This window comes from Mus caroli, unplaced genomic scaffold, assembly GCF_978045245.1.
Source record: "Mus caroli unplaced genomic scaffold, Mus_caroli_1 scaffold_8, whole genome shotgun sequence".
NCBI lineage: Eukaryota > Metazoa > Chordata > Mammalia > Rodentia > Muridae > Mus > Mus caroli.
In genome coordinates, this window is record NW_028227263.1 from 123,545,140 (window position 1) to 123,568,588 (window position 23,449).

A 23,449-nucleotide genomic window follows, 5' to 3' on the forward strand; every position below is an offset into this window, starting at 1 on the left:
GTTGGTAAGAACGCCCCTCCCACACTACCCTGAGTCCTGGAGCTGCTGCTGGAAGCCTGGTGAACTTGGGACACATCACCTACCAAAATCCCTGCCCTCCTGAATACCACTCCCCCTCCTTCCATCCCTCCCACCCCTTCTACCTGGCCCTTGCTGCTGGGGCAGACTCCTAGTTGGTCTGCTCCCATGAAGACTCCATATCCCGATACATCCTAGAGGACCCTCTGAAATCAGAGAAGTTGAGGACCTCTGAACCCAGAGCAGTTGAGAACCGGCTGTGCTCAGCACTGTTGGACAACAGCTTGACTGCTCCACAGAAGATCCAATAGTCTGAAGGCCTCCCAGGAGATCAACTGCAGCCAGGGCAACAGATCAGCCGCTTCTCTGGCCCTGGAAGGCCCCACAGGTCTGATACAGCCAAGGCCACAAGCATACCAGGAAACCCGAAGCAACCCAGGGACAAAAGAGGCAGATTCCATACAGTCACTCAGATCAACAAACACCAGGGGAATGGCAAGTGCAAGACCATAAGGAACAGAAGCCAAAACATGTGGGCATCACCAGAACCCAGCTCTACCACCACAGCAAGCCCTGAATACAACAACACACCTGAAAACCAAAGAATCTGTCCTAAAATCCTATCTCATGGAAATAATAGGGTCCTTTAAGGAGGATATAAATAATTCACTGAAAGAAACACACACACACACACAGGCAAACAGTTGAAGGAATTGAATAAAGCAATGCAAGACCTAAAAGTGGAAGTAGAAACTATAAAGGACACACAGATGGAGGCAAACCTGGAAAAGGAAAACCTAGGAAAGAGGTCAGGAATTACAGATATATTATTACCAAGAGAATACAAGAGATAGAAGAGAGAATCTCAGGTGTAGAAGATACAGTAGAGGAGAATGAAAGAACTGTCAAAGAATATTCAAAACAAAAAACTCCTAACCCAAAGCATCCAGGAAATTCAGAACACAATGAAAATACCAAATCTAAAAATAATCAGAATAGAGGAGTATGAAGATTCCCAGCTCAAACGACCTGAAAATGTCTTTAAAAAAAATCATAGAAGAAAACTTCCCCAACCTAAAGAAAGAGATGGACATAAAGGTACAAGAAGCCTATAGAACATCAAATAAATAGGACCAGAAAAGAAAATCTTCTTGTCACATAATTATCAAATCACTAAATGCACAGAGTAAAGAAAGAATATTAAAAGCTGCAAGGGGAAAAGTCCAAGTAACATATAAAGGTAGACCTATCAGAATTATACCAGACTTCTCAACAGAGACTATGAAAGCCAGAGGGCCAGGTCAGAGGTCATGTAGATTCTAAGAAAACACAAATGCCAGCCCAGGCTACTATACCCAGCAAAACTCTCAATCAACATAAATAGAGAAAACAAAAAATTCCAGGACAAAACCAAATTCAAACAGTATCTATCTACAAACCCAGCCTTACAGAGAGGATCCTGGAAGGAAAACTCCAACACAAGGAATATACCTGCACCAAAGAAAGGACAAGATATTAAGCATCTCACAACAAAGTCATAAGCAGAGAGCCATAAGCACATAAAGCCACATACAAAAACAAACATATCAGGAACCAACAGTCATCCCCCTTTAATATCTCCTGATAGTAATGGATTCAACTTACCTATAAAAAGACATAAGCTAACAGACTGGATATGCAAACAAGGTTCAGCATTTTGCTGCATACAAGAAACACACCTGAACAACAAAGACAGGCACTATCTCAGAATAAAGGGATGAAAAAAGCTCTTCCAAGCAAATGGTCCAAGGAAACTCGCAGGAGTTTCCAACCTAATATCCAATAAAATGGACTTTCAAATTATCAAGCATGATGAAGAAGGATACTTCATATTCATCAAGGGGAAAATCCACCAAGAGAAAGTCTCAATTCTGAACATCTATGTTCCAAATGCAAGAGCACCCAAATTCATAAAATAAACTTTACTAAAACTCTATACTCACATTGAACCCCACACAATAATAGTGGGAGATTTCAACATCCCACTCTCAGCAATGGACAGGTCATTGAAACAGAAACTAAACAGAGACAAAGTGAAACTAAGAGAGGTTATTAACCAAATGGATATAACATATCTATGGATATCTACAGAGTATTTCATTCTAAAAGAAAAGAATACACCTTCTTCTCAGCATCTCATGGTACCTTCTCCAAAATCGACCATATAATTGGTCACAAAACAACTCTCAACAGATACAAGAATACTGAAATAATACCATGCATCCTATCAGATCACCATGTCCTAAGGCTTGTCTTCAGTAACAGCAAAAACTACAGAAATACCACATACACGGGGAAACTGAACAACTCTTTACTCAGTGCTAACTTGGTCAGGGAGGAAATAAAGAACGAAATTAAAGACTTCCTGGAATTTAATGAAAATGTTGACACATCATACCCAAACCTATGGAACACAATGAAAGCAGTTCTAAGAGGAAAGTTCATAGCACTAAGTGCCCTGTTAAAGAAACTGGAAAGAACTTACACTAACAAGTTAACAGCACATCTGAGAGTCCTAGAATGAAAAAAAGCAAACTCACACAAGAGGTGTAGAAGGAGGAAAATAGTGAAACTATTTTCACTATTAACCAAATTAATTAGGCCAAAATTAACCAAAATAGAAACCAAATAGAAACATTAACCAAAAAAATTAACCAAATAGAAACAAAGAAAACAATACAAAGAATCGGCAAAGCCAAAAGCTGGTTCTTTGAACGAATCAACAAGTTAGATAAACCCCTAGCCAAACTGACTAAAGGGCCAAGAGGCAGTATCCAAATTAATAAAATCAGAAATGAAAAGGGAGACCTAACAACAGAAACAGAGGAAATTCAAAAAAATCATCAGATCTTACTATAAAAGCCTATACTCAACAAAACTGGAAAATCAACAAAACTGGAAAATGTAGATGAAATGGATGGTTTTCTAGACAGATGCCACATACCAAAGTTAAAGCAAGACCAGGTAAACTATCTAAACATGTCCATATCACCCAAGGAAATATAAGAAGTCACTAAAATCCTCACAACCAAAAAACACCCAGGGCCAGATGGATTTAGTGCAGAATTCTACTAGACCTTCAAAGAAGACCTGATACCAATTTTCCTCAAACTATTCCATAAAATAGAAACAGAAGGAATTATACATAACTCACTTTATGAAGCCACAATTACTCTGATACCTAAACTACACAAGGACCCAACCAAGAAAAGAGAACTTCAGACCATTCTCACTTATGAACATTGATGCAAAAATACTCAATAAAATTCTTGCAAACCAAATCCAAGAACATATCAAAGCCATCATTCACCATGATCAAGTAGGCTTCATCCAGGGATGCAAGTTTGGTTTATTATACAAAAATCCATTAATGTAATTCACTATATAAACAAACTCAAAGAAAAAAAAAAACATGATCATTTCATTAGATACTGAGAAAGCATTTGACAAAATACAACATCCCTTCATGTTAAAATTATTGGAGAGATCAGGAATTCAAGGCCCATACCTAAACATAATAAAAGCAATTTATGGCAAACCAACAGTCAATATCAAATTAAATGGAGACATATTTGAAACAATCCCACTGAAATCAGCGACAAGACAAGGCTGCCCACTCTCCCCATATCTAGTCAATATGGTACTCAAAGTGTTAGCTAGAACAATAAGAAAACAAAAAGAGATCAAGGGGATAAAAACTGATAAAGAAGAAATAAAGGTATCACTATTTGCAGATGATATGATAGTATACATAAGCGACCCCAAAAATTCTATCAGAGAACTTCTCCAGCTGATAAACAACTTCAGCAAAGTGGCCAAACATAAAATTAACTCAAATAAATCAGTAGCTTTCCTTTATACAAAGGATAAACAGGCTGAGAAAGAAATTAGGGAAACAATTCCCTTCACAATGGCCACAAATAGTATAAAGTATCTTGGGGTAACTCTAATCAAACAAGTGAAAGACCTATATGACAATAACTTCAAGTCTCTCAAGAAAGAAATCAAAGAAGATCTCAGAAAATGGAGAGATCTCCCATGCTCATGGATTGGCAGAATTAACATAGTAAAAATGGCAATCCTTCCAAAAGCAATCTATAGATCCAATGCAATCCCCATCAAAATCCCAAAACAATTCTCAAAGACATGAAAAGAACAATTCTCAAGTTCGTCTGGAAAGGCAAAACAAAAAACAGAATAGTGAAAACAATTCTTAACAATAAACGAACAGCTGGAGTAATCACCATCCCTGATCTCAAGCTTACTACAGAGCAATAGTGATAAAAACTGAATGGTGTTGGTACAAAGACAGACATGTTGATCAATGAAATAGAACTGAAGTCCCAGAAATAAAACCACACAGTTACTGTCACTTGATCTTTGACAACGACGCCAAAAATATACAATGGAAAAAAGGAAGCATCTTCTAAATGGTGCTGGTCTAACTGGCTGTCTGTACGCAGAAGAATGAAAATAAATCCATATTATTCACCTTGTACAAAGCTCAAGTCCACATGGATCAAGAACCTCAACATAAAACCAGATACACTGAATCTAATAGAAGAGAAAGTGGGAAAGAGCCTTGAACCCATTGGCACAGGGGGAAATTTAATAAACAGAACTCCAATGGCTCATGCTCCAAGATCAAGAATTGATACATGGGACCTCATAAAACTGGAAAGCTTCTGTAAAGCAAAGGACAGAATCAATAAGACAAATTGCAACCTACTGATTGGGAAAAAATCTTCACTAACCCCACATCCGATAGAGGGCTAATATCCAATATATATAAAGAACTCAAGAAGCTAACCACCAAAAAAACCAAACAACCCAATTAAAAAAAAATGGGTCTAAAACTAAACTGAGAATTCACAACTGAGGAATCTCGAATGACTGAGAAACACCTAAAGAAATGCTCAAAGTCCTTAATGATCAGAGGAATGCAAATCAAAAGGACCCTGAGATTCCACCTTACACCAATCAGAATGGCTAAGATCAAAACCTCAGGTGACAACACATGTTGGAGAGTATGTGGAGAAAGAAGAACAATCCTCCATTTCTGGTGGGATTGCAAACTGGTACAACCACTCTGGAAATCAATCTGGAGGTTCCTCAGAAAATTGGAAATAGATCTACATGGAGACACAGCTATACCACTCTTGGGCATATACCCAAAAGATGTCCCACCATACCACAGGGGCATGTGTTCCACTATGTTCATAGCAGCCTTATTTGTGATATCCAGAAGCTGGAAACAACCTATATGTCCCATGACAGAAGAATGGATTCAGAAAATATGGTTAATTTACACAATGGAATACTACTCAGCTATTAAGAATGAGGACATCCTGACTTTTGCAGGCAAATGGATGGAACTAGAAAATATCATCCTGAGTGAGGTAACTCAGACCCAAAAGGACATGCATGGCATGTACTCACTAATAAGAGGATATTAGCAAAAACAAAAACAAAAACAAAAAAACAAAAACAACAACAACAACAAAAAAAAAAACCATACAGAATACTCAAAAGGCTCAACAAGCTCAAATGCCTAAATGAGGACACCTCAGTCCCACTTGGGAGAGAAAAAAAGCAATCACAAGTGTGAAGGGAGGGAGGGACCTGGGAGGGAAAGTGGACAGGGTTGGGGGAATGTGGGGGGAGAGGGGAACCTGATCTGGTATTGGGTGAGGGAAAAGGACTGAAGCTCTGAGGGCCAGCAGAAAGAATATAAACAGGCAACCTCAGGAAATAGGATGTTGGGAGGACTCCCCAGAATGTACCAGAGATCTAGAAAGTGACAGACTCTCAGAACTCATATGGAGGGACCTTTGACGAAATGCCTGACAGTAGGGAGAGGGAACTTATAGAACCCACCTCCAGCAGGAAGACAGAACATCAAGTGAGGAATGGGGCTGCCATCCCACAGTCACAGCTTGGACCCATAACTGTTTCTGTCTGAAAGAATTACAGGGATGGAAATGGAGAGGAGCCTGGGGAAAAGAAGGTCCTCAGTGACACGCCCAAAGTGGGATCCAGTTCAAGGGGAGGTCCCAAGACCTGACACTATTACTGAGGCTATAGAGAGCTCACAAAAAGGGATCAATCATAACTGCCCTCAGAAAGACCCAACAAGCAGCTGAGAGAGTCAGATGCAGATATCTGCACCCAACCAATGGACAGAAGCAGCTGACCCCTGTTGTTGAATTAGGGAAGGTTGAAAGAAGCTGAGGAGAAGGGTGATTCTGTAGGAGGACTAGCAGTCTTAATTAAACAGGCAGCATACACCAGCTGATATGAGGCCCCCAACACACACACAGTAGAGGACTTCCAGGTCTGTGTTCATTCAGAGATGCATCTAACACTCAAGAGACAGGAGGCCCCAGGGAGTTTAGAGGTCAGATGGGGTGGGGGTGGGGGCATCCACATGGAGATTGGGTGGGGTGGGGTGGGGTGGGGTGGGGATGAGGTGTGGGATGTGGAGCAGTCGGAGGGTGGATGGGGAGGGGCGGGGAATGGAATATGGAGTATAAAAGTGCATTACAAATAAAATTGAATATTTTTAAAAAAGAATTTTGAAGATTACTAACAACGATCAAAGCCTTGATGATTTAGCTTTAGTAAATTAAAGGCTGGGTTCAGGTTCTCTGGCCAGAAAGGAGAAGAAAGAATGATGAGAATCTTCAGGGAACAGAGAAAGCACCTGAACTGACAGCTTGCAGCTACTACTGACCCTGAGTCACTAATGAATCCGCACTGTTCCCATTCGTGCCTTTCTCAGAACCCTCCTTAGGCTGGAGCTGGACCTCAGCAGGGTTTTTGTAATTACCATATACTTTTTACTTTTGTTTTGTTTTGGGTTTTTTTGTTTTGTTTTGCTTTTGTTTTTGTTTTGTTTGGTTTTTTTTTTTTTTTTTTTTTTTTTTTTTTTTTTTTTTTTTGAGGTAGGATCTCATTCTCACCAAGTTTGGAAAAAAAAAAAAGAAAGAAGCCCACAAAACATTTTGTGTTGACAAATGAGTATGCCTGAGTATGGGGCATGCCCTGGAGTGTGGACAATATACTCAGTGTCATTTCATTGGAGAAAACAGATTTTTCCCTCTTCCAACAGATTTTTAAACACAAATTCAGTATTTTTAGAGACCTCAAGTGGTTTATACTTTTAAACTACCTTTTTTTCTTTCTTTTTATTGCTGGGGAATCTTGGATACTTTTAATGTTTTCAAATATATATCTTATATGACACCTTAGTGGGCTTTACAAAGTCATTATTAGAGGAAAAAGCACACTATACATGCATTTTCATTTTCTTCCTTACCCCTTTCTACAGAAGACAAAAATGTTGTGACTCTGAGATTTCACAACAGATTAGGTAACAGTGTTCTACCAAGTCCCACACATCTGGATTTCTCACCAAAAGCCATTTGATCATGGAATACTAATCCACTTGGAATGATCAAAACAACTACCACGCTAAATCACTCAAATACCTCTTCCTTTTATAATTTGAAATCCAGAGTTCTGTTGTTTATCTTCTCATTACTGTTACACCGCTGTTTATTTTTCCATGGTAGAATTTTCATGCACAATAACTAATTCACACACACACACATTTCTGGGGTCCCTCTTCCTCGTCTTACTCTTTCTTTGGACACAGAATGTCTCCTACAAGTTCCTGTGTTTAAACACTTAGTTCCCAGATGGGGGGACTGTTTTGGGAAGTTGTAGAACCTCTGGAACATTGGGATCTAACAGGTATATGTGGGCCACTTGGTATGGGCTGAAGGATTATATTCTAGACCCTGATTTTGGTTCCACATTCTGCTTCCTGATGCACAATGAGAAGAATTTTTATACTCACTGCTGCCACTATGAGGCCTCTCCATCATGCTTTTTTCCTAACAGGGGAGATGAGACCGTTCCATACCATGACCTTGAATGACCCTGCCTCCCTTAAGTTGCTTCTGTCAGATATTTCATCACAGTCACAGTGATGAGAAATTCACAAATACACCCTTCTCTCTAGGATCTGAGCTCTCTTTTCCATCTGTTGATATCTGTTTATCTTCTAGCACCCATCCAAACTTCTTAACCATCCCTTTGGCTCCAGTCATAATTCCTCTTTCTCTCAGTCCCTATTCTGAGAGGCTTCCCACCACACACCAAAACCATGACACAGAGGCCAAAGCACAGATCTATCTGTCCTAAGGGTCTTCAGATGCCTGCAGTGAGTGACTCTACCCTGCATACTCTCAGGCATATACATTAAAGATTCCTAAACAGGGCCTCCAAGGCCAAGCTCAAAGAAACCTACCTCAGTGATATCAGGACACTGTCTGGGAGAGTGAGAGCCCCACAGAGAACCTTCAGCCCTTCATCCTTTAGGTCATTGAAGCTGATATCTAGGTGGGTCAAGGTTTTGTTCCGCCTAAGAACTTCTGAAAGGTAGTGCCAACATTCCTCACTGAGGGAACATTTGGCTAACCTGTCACAGGGATAGAAAGGCATGTAAGGGGGGAAATAGAACATTTCCACAATTTTATAAGTATCAGTGACAAAATATTCAAGCATGATGAGGAACTCCTGGCTTAGTGAAACATATTTCCCTTCATCTGATTTAACATCATATCTAGCATTGAAACTGAGTAAATTCACTGACAGTACTAATGTTTTGAAGAACTTACCTGACTCTAATCTGAATCCTTTATATTAGCAATGTCTCAATGATAGTTATATGATTATTGTAACATAGAAAACCATAGCAATGTTGTCTTGTATAATAAACAGTATGAAAATATATTTTAAAATAAAGTCTACGTGGTTTAGTTTCATTTCTGTTCTTGTGATAAAAATATCCTTATAAAAATAAATTTTGGGGAGAGAGGTTCCAATTTAGCTCACTATTGTAGACTGCACTCTTTCATTGTGTAAAGTCAAGGGGGCAGAAACTTCAAACAGCTGGCCAGGTCCCATCTAGAGTCAAAGGTACAGAGAATTCATAGGTGCATGGCTATATTCTCAATTCTTCAATAATCCAGGACTCAATCCCAGGGTAATGGTGCTGCCCACTGAGGGCTGGGTCTTCACAGACTAATTAGCATAATTAAGACAATCTCTTAGAGACATGCTCATGGGCCCACCTAGACACTCCTTTATTGATACTCACTTCTCAGGTGAGTATCATTGTTCTAGGGTGACAGCTAACACTATCCATCATAATATGAAATATATAGGAATACATGACATGAAAAATCACCATCATTGGTCCTACCCAAAACACCAAACCTCTTTCCTGAGTTCTAAAGCTCTTAATTTTCTTCCTTATTAGCCTACTCATTTATTCCATCCACAATTACAAGAGAGGTTCATTCAGTATGAGATGAAGTTTAGGGGTTCATGGGCATTATTCTCTGTGACTGTCCCATTCTGCATGCCAAAACCAAGTTACTGACACAAGCCTGTGTGTCTGCTACAGGCACTTTAATCTAGTCAAACAGCTTTTGAAATTTAGTACAAGAAACCCTTGATATCTATGGGTAGCAGGGGTGAGTGTGGATGTGGGGTCAGGGTCACTATGGGTGTAAAACTCTGCAGGTACTCAAGAGCTGAATGTACAGTGGTTCAGCATGTGTCCAGCTTGTCGTTACTCTCCCATATACTAGTTCCAACCTCCTCCAGTCTTCTTATAATATACAATTTAAACACCAACTAACTGTTAACAAAAAAATAATCTACAAATGTTAAGTTCAGAACCAATTGAAAAATTTAAATGATTACAATTGTGTATATGTGAATATGATGTTTGCAGGAACATCATATACACATACACATGTGAAGGTCAGAGAGCAGCTTTGTGGAGTTGGTTCTCTCCTTCCACCTTTAAATGGGCTGTTTTAAAGTCTGACCTTGACCTTGAAATCCTCCTATCTCAGCCTCCGGCAGGGTTAAAACTCAGATGTGCCTGAGTATGTTTTAAAGATTTTATTTTTAATTATGTGTATGTGTGCTGTGCTAAATGTGGTCTGTCCATGTGAGAGAGGGTGACTGTGAAGGCCAGAAGAGGATGCTTGATTTCTTAGACCTAGAGTGGATGTAAGCTGCCTAACACAGGTGCTAGGAAACAAACGGGACCTCTGGAAGAGCAATGTGTGTGTTCTTAACCACTGAGCCATCTCTCCAGCCCACTGTGTTTGTTTATGTTTCTTAGGTTTATGCTTTGAAACTTCTGCTATGGGACTGCATCAATGGGAAGATATTATATCTAATTAATTTGTCTGTGTGGTATCTGAGAGAACGCTGTGGTCCCTGGACAGGATTCCTGTAGACGGCCTTCCTCCAGTCAGCAGGTCAACACAGAAACTGTGACAACTCAAGGAAAGAAAGAATGCAAAACTGCCCAAGCACCCTTTAGCTACATTCTAAGCCCAAGGAATGAGAGACTGGGTAACTGTCCTAGCCCATTATGAATGCAAACAATACCCTCATATCACCCGATGAAGAGACACAAGCACCCCTTTACCACAGGAAACACTGTCTTTTGCTGTTTTGGAATAAATAGTCCAGTCGGCTGAGATTAGGCTCTAGTCTTTTTTCTGCCTCCTATCTCTCTCTGTTGCCTTGGAGATCTAACAGTGTGTATGTTGCATGTGTGCTCCTGTGCATGCAGGCTGAGGCTGAGGCTGGCGTCTTCCCTAGTTGCTCTCTGCCTTGTTCTGAGCCTGGGATTCACCAATATGGCTGATCCTTGAGCTCTAAGACCCACCTATCTTCATTCCTCAGCTCTGGGATTGCAGACATCATTTACTGCTGATATCAGCACATAAAGTACTCCCACCCACGGAGCCATTTCCCCAGACATACAACTGGCAGATTTTAGTAAACAGAGTCTATATTCAAACTATTTCCACTGTCCTTACAGTGCACCCCACCTCCCAAGGCCACTTACACCAAGTTCTTCAGAACGCAGTCTGGGTGGCACAAAGCCTTGGACAGAGAGGATATCCCTTTGTCCAAGTTGTTAGATGACAAATTAAGATGCTTCAACATCTTGCTGCTGATCAGGACGGAGGCAAAGACCTTGCAGTCATCAGGTGAAAGGTTACAGGCTGCTACGCTGCAGGCAAAAGATAACGTCATACTGCTATGTTTTCATGACATTTTTCCTTGCTATCCCCATGAAGGTTTGAGACATCTCAGAATTTGACACTGTTTTTTATTAAAAAAAAAAAATTATTTCTAATGAGTACGAGTGTTTGCCTACATGTTTACATGTACACCACATGTTTGTCTGGTGCCTATAGAGGCCGGAAGGGAGTGTCAGACCCCCCAGAACTAGAGTTACAGGTGGTCCTAAGCCATTCAGTTTGAGTTCTGGGACAAGGCTTAAACCTGGGTCCTCTGCATGAGCAACAGGTGCTCTTAAACCACCGAGCCATCTTTCAAGCCCAGTTTTTAAAAATGACATTTATTTATTCATTTGGTGGTGGTGGTCACGGTGGTGGTGGTGTGTGTGATGCCCTTGAGTTACCAGATATAACCGTGATGTGCTGTTTAAGCGTGCTGAAATTGAACTCTGAGAATAAGAAGGGCTTTCCTGTCCCAGACTCCAGCATGTTTATTGCAAATGTCTTGTAATACTTTGTATCCAGGGAAGGGCTGGCCCCTCTGGGTCTGCAATAGGGAGAGGGGAGAGCAGTCACATAGCCCAAGAGTAAAAACACTGTGTTCCTGAGAATGGCTAGAATGGCCAGTGCCAACCAAAGTAACTATTATCTATACCTACAATGCCCTACAGCTATTATGAGGGAAAGAGAAGAAAACAGGAACTCACAGGTGGAGAGAATGCTCTACTCTGCCTAGACCTCTCCATGGGGAACTCCAGCAGTGCTGTGTCAAGGCCTCCCCAGTCATTTCTGCTGGATGAGCCCAAGCGCCTGTCTTGCTCATGTTATTTGCAGACAATATCTATCTGCTGTAATCTGTTCTTTTACTTGGTGGCGCAAAACAGACACCCTGCTTCTCCCCCCAGGACAGGAGATGAAGATTTCCCTCTGACTGCTTCAGTGAGGTGTCCCCAGTCAATTTCTGCTGGATGTATGCACTCTCGTATATGATGTCATCCTTAGTTTTCTCTCTCATTGGGCTATCCTAATGTCCTCTGATGATGTGTCAGATACAAATTTGCTAGCTATCTGTGGCTTCTTTCTGCTACTTGCTACTTAATCTTTTTTAGTTTTTCTTGCTACATAACTCAGTCATTCAAAACCCAAAGCATAGCTATCATAGAACCATACAGAATACCAATGTCCATGGCAGAAAAATATAATAAAAGTGTACATATCAAGAACTGTAGGGCTGGAGATCGCTCAGCAGTTAAAAGCACTGACTGCTCTTCCAGAGGTCCTGAGTTCAGTTCCCAGCAACCACATGGTAGCTCACAACCATCTGTAATGGGATTAGATGCCCTTTTCTGGTGTGTCTGAAGACAGCTATAGTGTACTCATATAAATAAAATAAATAGATCTTTTTTTAAAAAGAACTGTAGTTCTCCATACTCATCCCCACCTCCTTTTCTGTCACTAGCCACAAACCAGGAACCATTATCCTTGCCTCTAAGTCCTAACCATCTTTGAACTTTTATTGTGAGGTTCGCATACATATGTTTATAAATGACATCCTTTTGAATCAAATTCATGCCACCAACAATCCCTAAGTTCCATCCAAATATGACCAGTAGCTACAGGATTTTCACCAAGCTTACGGTCAGTCAGAATTTCAACTTTTCAGGTATGAACACCTGCCATGAACACCTGTTCAGGAAGCACATCGAGTCATGTAACATAGATAGAACATGTGCTCAGCATAGATAGAACATGTGCTTAGCATAGATGATAGAACATGTGCATAGCATAGATAGAACACAAGCTCAGCATAGATAGAACATATGCTTAGCATACACAGAACATGTGCTTAGCATAGATAGAACATGTGCTTAGCATAGATAGAACATGTGCTTAGCATAGATAGAACACGTGCTCAGCATAGATAGAACATGTGCTCAGCATAGATAGAACATGTGCTTAGCATAGATAGAACATGTGCTTAGCATAGATAGAACATGTGCTCAGCATAGATAGAGCACAAGCTCAGCATAGATAGAACATGTGCTTAGCATAGATAGAACATGTGCTTAGCATAGATAGAACATGTGCTTAGCATAGATAGAACATGTGCTTAGCATAGATAGAACATGTGCTTAGCATAGATAGAGCATGTGCTTAGCATAGATAGAACATGTGCTTAGCATAGATAGAACATGTGCTTAGCATAGATAGAACATGTGCTTAGCATAGATAGAACATGTGCTTAGCATAGATAGAACATGTGCTTAGCATAGATAGAACATGTGCTTAGCATAGATAGAACATGTGCTTAGCATAGATAGAACATGTGCTTAGCATAGATAGAACATGTGCTTAGCATAGATAGAACATGTGCTTAGCATAGATAGAACATGTGCTTAGCATAGATAGAACATGTGCTTAGCATAGATAGAACATGTGCTTAGCATAGATAGAACATGTGCTTAGCAGAAGAGTGCTGAGTTCTACGGTGTCAGAAGCTGTGAAATCTGAACAGAAGCAATGCTTTCCAAAGTGGATACACCCATGTAGAAATTAACTCTCATATTCCACAATCAGCTCAATTTTTTAAAAATTAGACTTACTCATTTTTAAACTTCACATGTGAGTGTTTTGCCTGCATGTGTCCATGTATCAGATGCCTGCAGATGTCAGAAGGTATAAGATCCTGTGGAATTAGAGTTACAGATGGTAGTGAACCACCACATGGGTGCCAAGGATTGAACTCTGGTCTCTGGAAGAGCAATAATAGCTCCCAGCAACCCACTGTTTTACATTATTATAAATTACATTAATTTATTTATTTGCATGTGTGTGTATGCCCAAGCACACATGCTACAGCATGCAAAAGGGGCATGTGAGAGAATGTCAAACAAAAGAGAACAACTTGTAGAAGTTGGTTCTTTACTTCCTTTTCTCCATGTGGGTCCTGGGATAGAACTCAGGTTGTAGGGTTGGTAACAAGTGCCTTAATCCACTGATCCATCTCATTGACCAGCAGTGATCAGTTCTTAAAGTGAGGAAGTCTACACATGAATAATAGAAAAATAGGACACAAGTGCACAAATGAAAAACTGTTGTCTCGTGATAGTTTTAATGCCAACTTGACACAGTCTAAAATCACCTAGAAAGGGAGTCTCAATGAGAGCTTCTCTAGATAGGGACATTCTGTGACCATGTTTGTGCATGATTTCTTGATGAAGCCAACTGAGGCAGTAAGACCCCATCCACTGTGGGTGGACCATTCCTCACCATTCCTCAGGAAGCAGGATCTTGACCTGTATAGGAGTGGAGGAAGTCAGTTGATCACTAGCATGTGTGCATTAGTCCACTCTTGATTGTGCATGAGATGTGACTATGCTTCGAGATTTTTGCTGCCCTGCCTTCCCACAGCAATGTCCTAAAAGCTGAAATTCTGAATCCAGTACACTTTTTTTTTCCTCTGCCATTGCTTAGGTCAGGGCATTTTGTCACAGTAAATGGATCAAAACAAAGATTTCTCCTTTAAGGGGAGTCAGTGAGCTAGGAGAACACACAGACTTACATCAGCTTTTCTATGTTGCACTCTGCCTGGCTCAAGACATCACACAACAGTTTTACATCATTGTGGGACAGGAATGTGAGGCTGAGATTCAAGTGCTGCAAACGTTGGTTCTGAAACAACTCAAATAACAGGCGGTTATCACATAGTAGAGTCACATTATTTACCCTGTAGAACAAAGAGAGGGATCCATCAGTTTCCACTAAGCTCTCATCTTTGGCAAGATCCTATATCCCATAATGACAGCATAACTCTAAATTTTGTAACCCAGTGACACAGCTCACTAGGTGATTTTTCTCTTCTATGTGGAACTCTGAGAAAAGTTTGGAGACAAGGTTGACTGTCACATAAGGAAACCCTGCATATGCTTTCATCATTGTACAATTCATGGGACAGCCCTCAATGAAGAATGGTCAGCCACACACGTTAGTGGTACCAAGCCAGTGAGATTCTACTTTGAACTGTATAAGCCTTCATTTATGCAGTTAGCTGAGAGATGGTGGGAAAGCAAGTCTATAACTTCCATGATATAACTACATCAAAATTGACCTCTTACTTACTCAAGTACTTTAAGGATGCAGCTGGAGTACTTCAGATGACTATACAAGACCAAAAAGGCTCTTTCATTGAAATTAGTGTCTTTCACTTGGAGTACGTGGATATCCTTACTGCTTCTGAGCACAGAGCACACATGATGCCAACAGATGAGTAGCTTTTCCCTGTAACAGAGGACAAAGAAATACATTCCACTGTTAGAAAGTGAATCCAAGGCACTAGGGCGATTGCTCAGTGGTTAAGAGAATTTGCTGTTCTCACAGAGGATCTGAGTTCAGTTTCTATCACCAACATGGTGGCTCACAACCATCTTAACTCCAATGCCAAGGTTATCTGACACACTCTCTGGCCACCATGGGTGCTGTATGCACATGTTATACATGCACATAGCTAGGCAAGACATTTGTACACATAAAATAAAAATAAACAAACAATAAAACCTGCCAGCACTTTTGGTTCTACTCATTTACAAAAAGTTAAGTCAAGCCATTCACAGCACATAAATGTGGCAAACTGACTCCCCGAACAGATTAAGGGTAGCCATCTAAGGTCATTTCATGTTTGCAGTTCTTAGACAGACATGTGGCAAGGTCAGTGGGATTCTGATGTTATAGCTTGAGGGTAGAGATGCAGTTAATGTCTATTGGGAAAAGGCCAGAGAATTCTGAGAATCCTATACATTGGGGACCAGACTTGTTTGGGGTTATCACCTACCCTCCCCACTCCCACAACAGGGTAAGATAATGCATCTAACTTTAAGGAACAATATAGAGAGGAGGAGACTGCATACAAACACAGTAGTGACATAGAGTTGACCAACATAACCCTATATACATGTCTGCATGCAATCTATCCAGGATGCTCTTGAGAGTAGGGCACATCCCTGGTTCATCTCACACATAAGATCACATTCTAAACTGCCTGGCATACTAGCAGAAGGAAATGAGAGAACTGATGCCCTGATTATGGCTGTAGACATAGAATTGCTAGAACAAGCCAGAATGTTACACCAGCAATTTCACCTTTCTCCTCAGAATTTACATAAGCCCTTGCTCGAATTGCCTATGTCCCAATGTAAACATCTTGCAAGGTCCTGTGCAACTTGCACACCTCTTCACCACTGTGTCCCCTTGGCAGATCAGGACTTAACCCTAGAGGTCTACTCCCCAGTGCAACCTGGCAAATGGGTGTCACTCATTACCCACCCTTTGGTAATCTTAGGTATGTACATATTGTGGTAGATACTTGCTCAGCCTTTGTAGATGCTGTGGCAATGGCAGGTGAAAAGGCCTCTCATGTTATTAAGGCCATGAAATCAACAATGCTGGTAATGGGAGCACCTTGGGCACTCAAGACTGACAATGACCTGCTTACTCATCTCAGAAGTTCAGCGCCTTCCTATCCTCATGGAGGATCAGTCACTCCTTTGGGATACCCTATAATCCTCAAGGCCAGGCAAGCACAGAAAGAGCAAATCGTTCCTTGAAGGGAACACTTGCTAGGGCTACCTCCTCAGAATCCAAAAGAGATTCGCACCTAGCCTTGGTGGAGTTCCTGTTCCATGCGAACTTTCTTTCCTTAGATGAGAAAGGGATGAGTCCTGCTAGCTTACAAACATTGGGCATTTTTGCCGCCGAGGGATGCTCCCCTCCCATTAGTTAGATGGAGGAACCCAATAACCTGTCAATGGCAACTGTCTGCTCCACTTCTGACAAGGGGGCAAGGTTATGCTTGTGTTTCCCCCAGGACACAACTGTGCCAATATGGGTACCCTCAAGTAATGTTGGCCTGGCTATGGAGCGGGGGGGCAATGAAGGAGCCAGAAGAAGACCAGGATATGGAGACATAATGTACATACTGTGTTTATTAGTTTTCTTCAGCCTGGGAGGGTCGATGAGCTTTGAGTTTTGATGCCCTTGCCCCCATTCTTTTGCCTGTGGCAGCTAACTCCCCAGCCTATCCTGTTCTTTTCTCTTCCAACGTGAGTTTGGGTTTGTCCTTCATGGACTCAGTCACTACTACACAACAATTAGAGGGCACTTGGCCCACAGAGGAAATTCTCTACCACCTAATGTCTCCTCAGTCGGCTCTTGTATCCAACTACACAATATGACCACGAGGAACTTTCATGGTAATCTAACCTATGGCACCATGTTAGGCATGGAACTTCACGTTCCCCTTACTGATTATAAATGCCCAAAGGATCCCCCAAGCATATCATGCCCACCCCTGCCTCACTGTCCAAGGGTCCCTCAAATGCCCACTTTCGTAGGACTTCCTATCCCTTGGCTATTCCTATCCCTGGAATTTTATACCAGCCTGCACTAGGTATAAAATTCACCAGGGACTACCCAATATGGTCATCTAACCTCACACTTGGTATGTGGACATTTACCTCACATGATGCTTCCAATATTACTCCTTATGTTAACAGGGATCCCATTAGATTCTAATATGACCCCACTATGAGCAATTGGAATTTGTGTGGTACCTCTAATTGTCTTAATTTATGCCCCTTACTCTCCTAAAGGGTGGCTGTCTCTTTAATGGGACAATATTAAGAGGCTGTTTGACACCTTGTGGATAGACACTAATGCTATGATGAGAAGAATTTTCATACTAATAATTATTTTATTTAAGTGTCTCTCACAGCATATCTCCATGCGGTGTTCCATAAATAAGGCAATCCTCCAGGGGCTGATGACTCTAAAAAATCCTGATTGCACCCGCCACCCCCCAAGGAAGTGATCAAGCAGAGATCTGTGAAACCACCATGTAGGCTTTTCCTCATCTCCCCCTTGTGTGACATGCCTCTGGAGTGTGACATGCCTCTTTTAGGGCTGGTAGTCAGTGATGGGTAAGATCCTGGAAGACAGGACAACTTAAGACAGGCACAGTTCAGTATCCTGGGAATCCTCTGAGCGGGGTCAACAATGTCGAGGCAGTGGCACCCAGGTTCCCACTAGGCTAAAAACAAAAGGGTGGATATGGTGGATATATAGCAGGAACTGCAGGAAACTATCAACACCGGGGGCCATGCATCTGCATGCAGGAGGACCAAATTGAGGACTGTATGAGAGAGCAAGGATTGCTGGTACAAGCAGTGCCAGCCAGATGGGAACTGCTGTTTAGAACAGATACTTGAGACCAATGGGGGCTTGGGTGGAGGGTATTAAAGGAGTTTGCAGCAGTGCTCAGATGAGCTTGCTGCAGCATTTCTCAACTGCTTCCAGAGTCTGTGTCAGTGACTCTGCGCCAACTCACCCAAAATCCCCAAGAACAGGTAAGGTCAGGCAGAGAGCTGTCCAGGGAATAGGCAACAAATGCAGAGCACTTGGCAGTGTTGAACTTGAGAAATCCTGCCTTACAGTTAACCTTGGTAGTTTTAGAATGAAACATGAGGCAGGGTTCCAGAGTCCCTGAGTCAAACCTGAGCAAGGATCTCCTGGCTCAAGCTTCAGATACCACTGTTTACTCAGTATGTATCTTGGATAATATATGTGACCTCTCTGCCTACTTTCCTCGTGTCTAACAGGATAATCAAATTTGCCTTGTCACATTTCTTACTGTGCTTGCATGCCATATCACGTGTGTGCAGGTCAAAGGACAACTTGCAGCAATCAGTTTTCCTACTCTGTGGTCTAAGGAATAGAACTTAGGTCATCAGAGGTGAGGCACCTTTTATCCGCTGAGCCATCTTGACAGCTCACCTTACATGTTTCTGAGTATGAAATGAGTCAATTTAGTACATGTTTTTGTGTGTATATGTTTGTGAATACATGCACTTATGCATGTGTGTGCATGTATGTGCCTGCATATGGAAGCCATGACTCTACCTCTTTAGTGTTAGGATTGTAGGTGCATGCTGCTAGGCACAGCGTTTTTAAAATAAATGTGGATCCAGGGGATGAAACTGAAGTTCTCATACTTGTGCAGCAACTGAGCCATCCCCATATTCCCCACAACACTTAATGTTTACAAGGCAGTTTGCAACTAGGAGGCTGAGAGAGAGTCTGAGTGGGATGCTCATATCTCAGAAGGGCAGAAACACACACAGGACATACACCATCCCACTCCATGCTCACAGTATGGTGGGCTAACATCATTGCTGCTTTGTTAACAAGACCACTATAACTAAGAAAAGGAAAGTCTTAAGGATAGATTCCAGGGCTCCTAAAACAGTCAACTTAGGGTATTCTATTGCTGTAGAAAGATCAGAAGTTCAAGGCCATCTTTGATTACAGAATGACTGGAAAGCTAAACCACGTCTCAAAAAAAAAAATGAATTGGGGCTGCAATTCCTGGTGAAGTGCTAGCCTAGTATATATGATGACATGGGCTCTATTCTCAGGATGGAAAAATGTGTCAAGAGATCATAAATTATACACATGTATTTTTTGTTGTTTGTTTGCTTGTGGGTTTTGTTTTTGGAGACAGAATCTCACTCTTTAGACCAGATGCACCTGGAACCCACTTTGTATGTGGCCCAGACTAGTTTAAGATGCTCAGAGAACTTCTTGCCTCAGTTCCCTGAATGCTGGGGTTACAAGCATGAGACCCTCCCCTTCCCTGGCTCAGTTTAAGTAATATTTTGTACTCCTTATATACACTGTGTTATGTATTATAGGCCTCTCCTGCACTTGCTATATATAAGCAATGATGACCCTGAGTTTCTGACTTGGCTCCACTATCTGAGAACTTGGATTACAGACATGCACCACTATACTCAGTTATATGATGCTGGGGAACAAATCCTGGACATGTGCAGTATAGCAGGCAATACTCTGCGAACTGAACTACTTCCTGGGCCCCTGTACATATGAACTGATGCGATACTGCTACTCCATATAAATGCACAACTAATAATTAAGAAACATACTCAGGCATGGAGGCACATGCCTTTAGTTCCAGGACTCTGTAGACAGGCAGGTGGATATCAGAGTTCCAGACTTGCCACAGCTACATAGTGAGATCCTGTCTCAAAACAATTATGAAAAAATAAATATTAATAAGATCAAATAGTATATCTTTCAAAGAGTCAATCTAGGGCTCAAAATGGAACCTGTTGGACTGGAGACAGTTCAAGTGTTAAGAGTGTTCATCTTTCTTCAGAGAATAAGAATTTGGATCCCAGAACCCACATCTGGCAGTTAGCTATAGTTCCAGGGGATCGGATGCCACTGAGGCCATCTCCACATGTGTGCATACTAACATGCAGCCACATACACATAAAATAAAAATGAATCTTAAAATAAATGGAAGCTATTGACCAAAAAGGTGAATTTGTTATTTTCCCCCTTTAAAAGCTCTACTTTGTTTTTAAATTTATTTTTTAAAATGTTTAATTGAAATAGAATTACATCCCTTTCCCTCCCCTGTCCTTGTGGTGCACTCTAAACTCTCAAGGTGACAACCTTTTTATCATTTTATATGTACATGTTTATGTACATGCATACACACACACACAACCTGTTGAGGTTTTGTTGTTGTTGTTGTGTGTGTGTGTGCGGTTTGTAGGCCCACCACTCACTATTAGTTAGTATGGGTGAGTTTTGAATCTGTCTGTATAAATCACTGATACACAGGGTCAGATTCTGAAAAGGGGACAGAAAGGAAAGAGTGAATGGACTCACGTATAGCTGTGTTCTTGACCTTCACTCAGGACATTCTGGGTTGAAAAGGATAGTTTCTTCAGTGTAGAACAGTGTTGTAAGCAGTGGGCAGCAACAATAACATCAGAATAATCCTTAGCCACAAATTTAATCTGTTTCATACAGTTCATAACTTGTGCTAAGAAGGCTTCATCGTCCATCTCAAACAGACAGTAAAACAGCTTCATGCCATCTATCTGTTCTTGAAGCTCTTCATTGCCACTTATGGTTTCTAGGCACTGATACAACTGATGCTTTATTTCCTGGGACAACTGGCAGCCAAAAAACGCCTCTAGCTTTTTTTGTTCTGATTCATGTAAAAGGCCAAAGATGAAAGAGCCAAAAAAATTCCACTGTACTTTGACTTTCTTTAGAAATGTAAATATGAGTGCCTCTATACTTTTAACATCCTGGCTAGGGTGGTCCACATGGCTCTTGAGCAGATGAAAGATGGCAGCACAGACCTCCTGGATAGATGGGTGGAGGAAAATGTAAGATTTTTCAGATTCCTTGCTCTTTTCAAGGATCCTTACGTCCAGTAGTGTGGAGATATCAGAGTCCATGATCCCATTTCTCCTGAGAGCTTCCTCACCAAACACAAATGTGTCAGTCCACATGCCCTCAGCGGCCAGAGAACACAAGCCCTGCAGCTGCTCTTGGATTTTCTTACTTGGATATTGGGCACTTTGGGCGATGAACAAATTGAAGATGTAAGTGGTATACAGGGAGGTGGTACGTCGGCAGATTGAGACTGGGTCTCTTCCCTTCTCTATCTCTTTTTTTAGACAAGTAGCCACCATCCAGCAGAGCACAGGGACTTGACATACAGAGAACAGCTGCTCATTTTCTCTCACCAAACTGAAGATTTCCTGGGTTCTGTTCCTATCTTGGAACAAGCTGTAGAAATACATCTTAATATTGCTCTCATTGAATCCTGCCATCATTTTTACATTTGTGCACTCAATCCTGTCCTCTATTTTCTCAAAAGTCTCTGGGGTAGCAGAGATGAGGAAAGAGGATTCGGGGAGCATCTTCCTCCTGAGCAAACTGCTCAGCAGGATATTCACTGGCTGCTTCTCCGTGCAGGTATCACACAGCTCCGACTCCCGTTCAGACATATCACATTCCATCACTTCCAAGCTGTCGATGACAAATAAGAGTTTCTTGGGTTGGGATAGGATCTCCTCTATGGGAGCTGAGGCGTTGGGCCACTCTTTGGAGATCAATTCTGCCAGGCTTGCTCTCTTCATCTTCTTCACATCTTGACAGCAGAAGTAGAAGATATAGGAGAATTTGTTCTGAAACACCATGCCTTCTGACCATGCAAGCATTAACTTTGTCAACATCAGTGACTTGCCAATTCCTGCCACTCCTTGCAGGAACACCATGTGTGGCTTCTTTCCAGTCATCTTTGATATGAGAAGGTTCTCAAAATGATCACAGTCATCCTGGGTAAATTTCTGCTTAAGGGAATCTTTATCTTTGATGTTAAACTTTCTGGCATAATCATGGGTCAGCTTCTTCTTCAAATGAGCTTGATATAACTTTGAGTGTCCTGAGTCAGTGAGCACAAGGGAAAAAAAGTCCACAACATATCAACGTTAAGTTAAACATTCATCCACACAGAGTCTGACCTAGACATTTTAATTCTCAGAATGTATTCTTTAAAAGTATTTATTTGTTTATTGTTTTGTTTGTTGTTGTTGTTGTTGTTGTTGTTGTCGTCGTTTTGAGACAGGGTTTCTCTGTATAGCTCTGGCTGTTCTGGAACTCACTTTGTAGACCAGGCTGGCCTCAAACTCAGAAATCTGCCTGCCTCTGCCTCCTGAGTGCTGGGATTAAAGGTGTGCACCACCACCGCTCAGCAAAAGTGTTTATTTTTAACTATGTGTATGTTGGTGGATTCCTGTGGAGGTCAGAAGTGTTAAATCCACTCTCTCCTCCCCTAGCTGGATTCACAACAGTCCATGAGCAGCTCCCCATAGGTGCTGGGGATTGAACTCATATGTTGGATAGTAAAACCATGCCAGGAAATTTGGTAAGATAGAGCAGGTTGAGACCCAGAGACTCAGTGGGCACACACCTGAGGCTTAGGTGACTCCCTGTCCCCTGGCAGACTCTTGACTTGGAACTTGGACCACACTCCTTATATAAAAGAAATGTGTCCTATGGTCATGTAGGCCCAAAACAGAGTTCTCCATGCTAATGAGGTACCTAGGCCCAGAGGGTTGAGCCAATAGGCTTCCCTTTCCAGACATTTCTCCTCCCATAAGATATTTAATTCTCAGGTCTACACTGAGAAGTAGGTATGGCACATTATGCATCCATTTTCCACCATGAACAACCAATAAGCTGATTAGAACCACAGAGTGTCTCTTTCATCAAGATCTGCAGTAGGGAGCCATGAAGAAGGCATTTGACTACAGAGCCACAACTTAATTCTCCCATAGAAGACCTCTGTGCTCCCAGCCACAACAGCCACTAAGCCTGCCTCTGCCAAGCTG

General features: G+C 41.5%; 1 protein-coding gene across 1 annotated transcript in view; it reads right to left on the minus strand.

The window, feature by feature from the left end:
* LOC147003447 (NACHT, LRR and PYD domains-containing protein 4E-like) overlaps window positions 1-23,449 on the minus strand; it is a 40,682-nt gene that overhangs the window by 7,595 nt on the left and 9,638 nt on the right. The window contains exons 2-6 of the mRNA XM_085841015.1: window positions 20,928-22,500; window positions 15,300-15,458; window positions 14,743-14,907; window positions 11,003-11,170; window positions 8,372-8,542 (exon numbers count right to left, since the gene is read on the minus strand). Of these exons, the coding sequence (XP_085697141.1) occupies window positions 8,372-8,542; window positions 11,003-11,170; window positions 14,743-14,907; window positions 15,300-15,458; window positions 20,928-22,500 (2,236 nt within the window). The remainder of the gene's footprint in view (window positions 1-8,371; window positions 8,543-11,002; window positions 11,171-14,742; window positions 14,908-15,299; window positions 15,459-20,927; window positions 22,501-23,449) is intronic.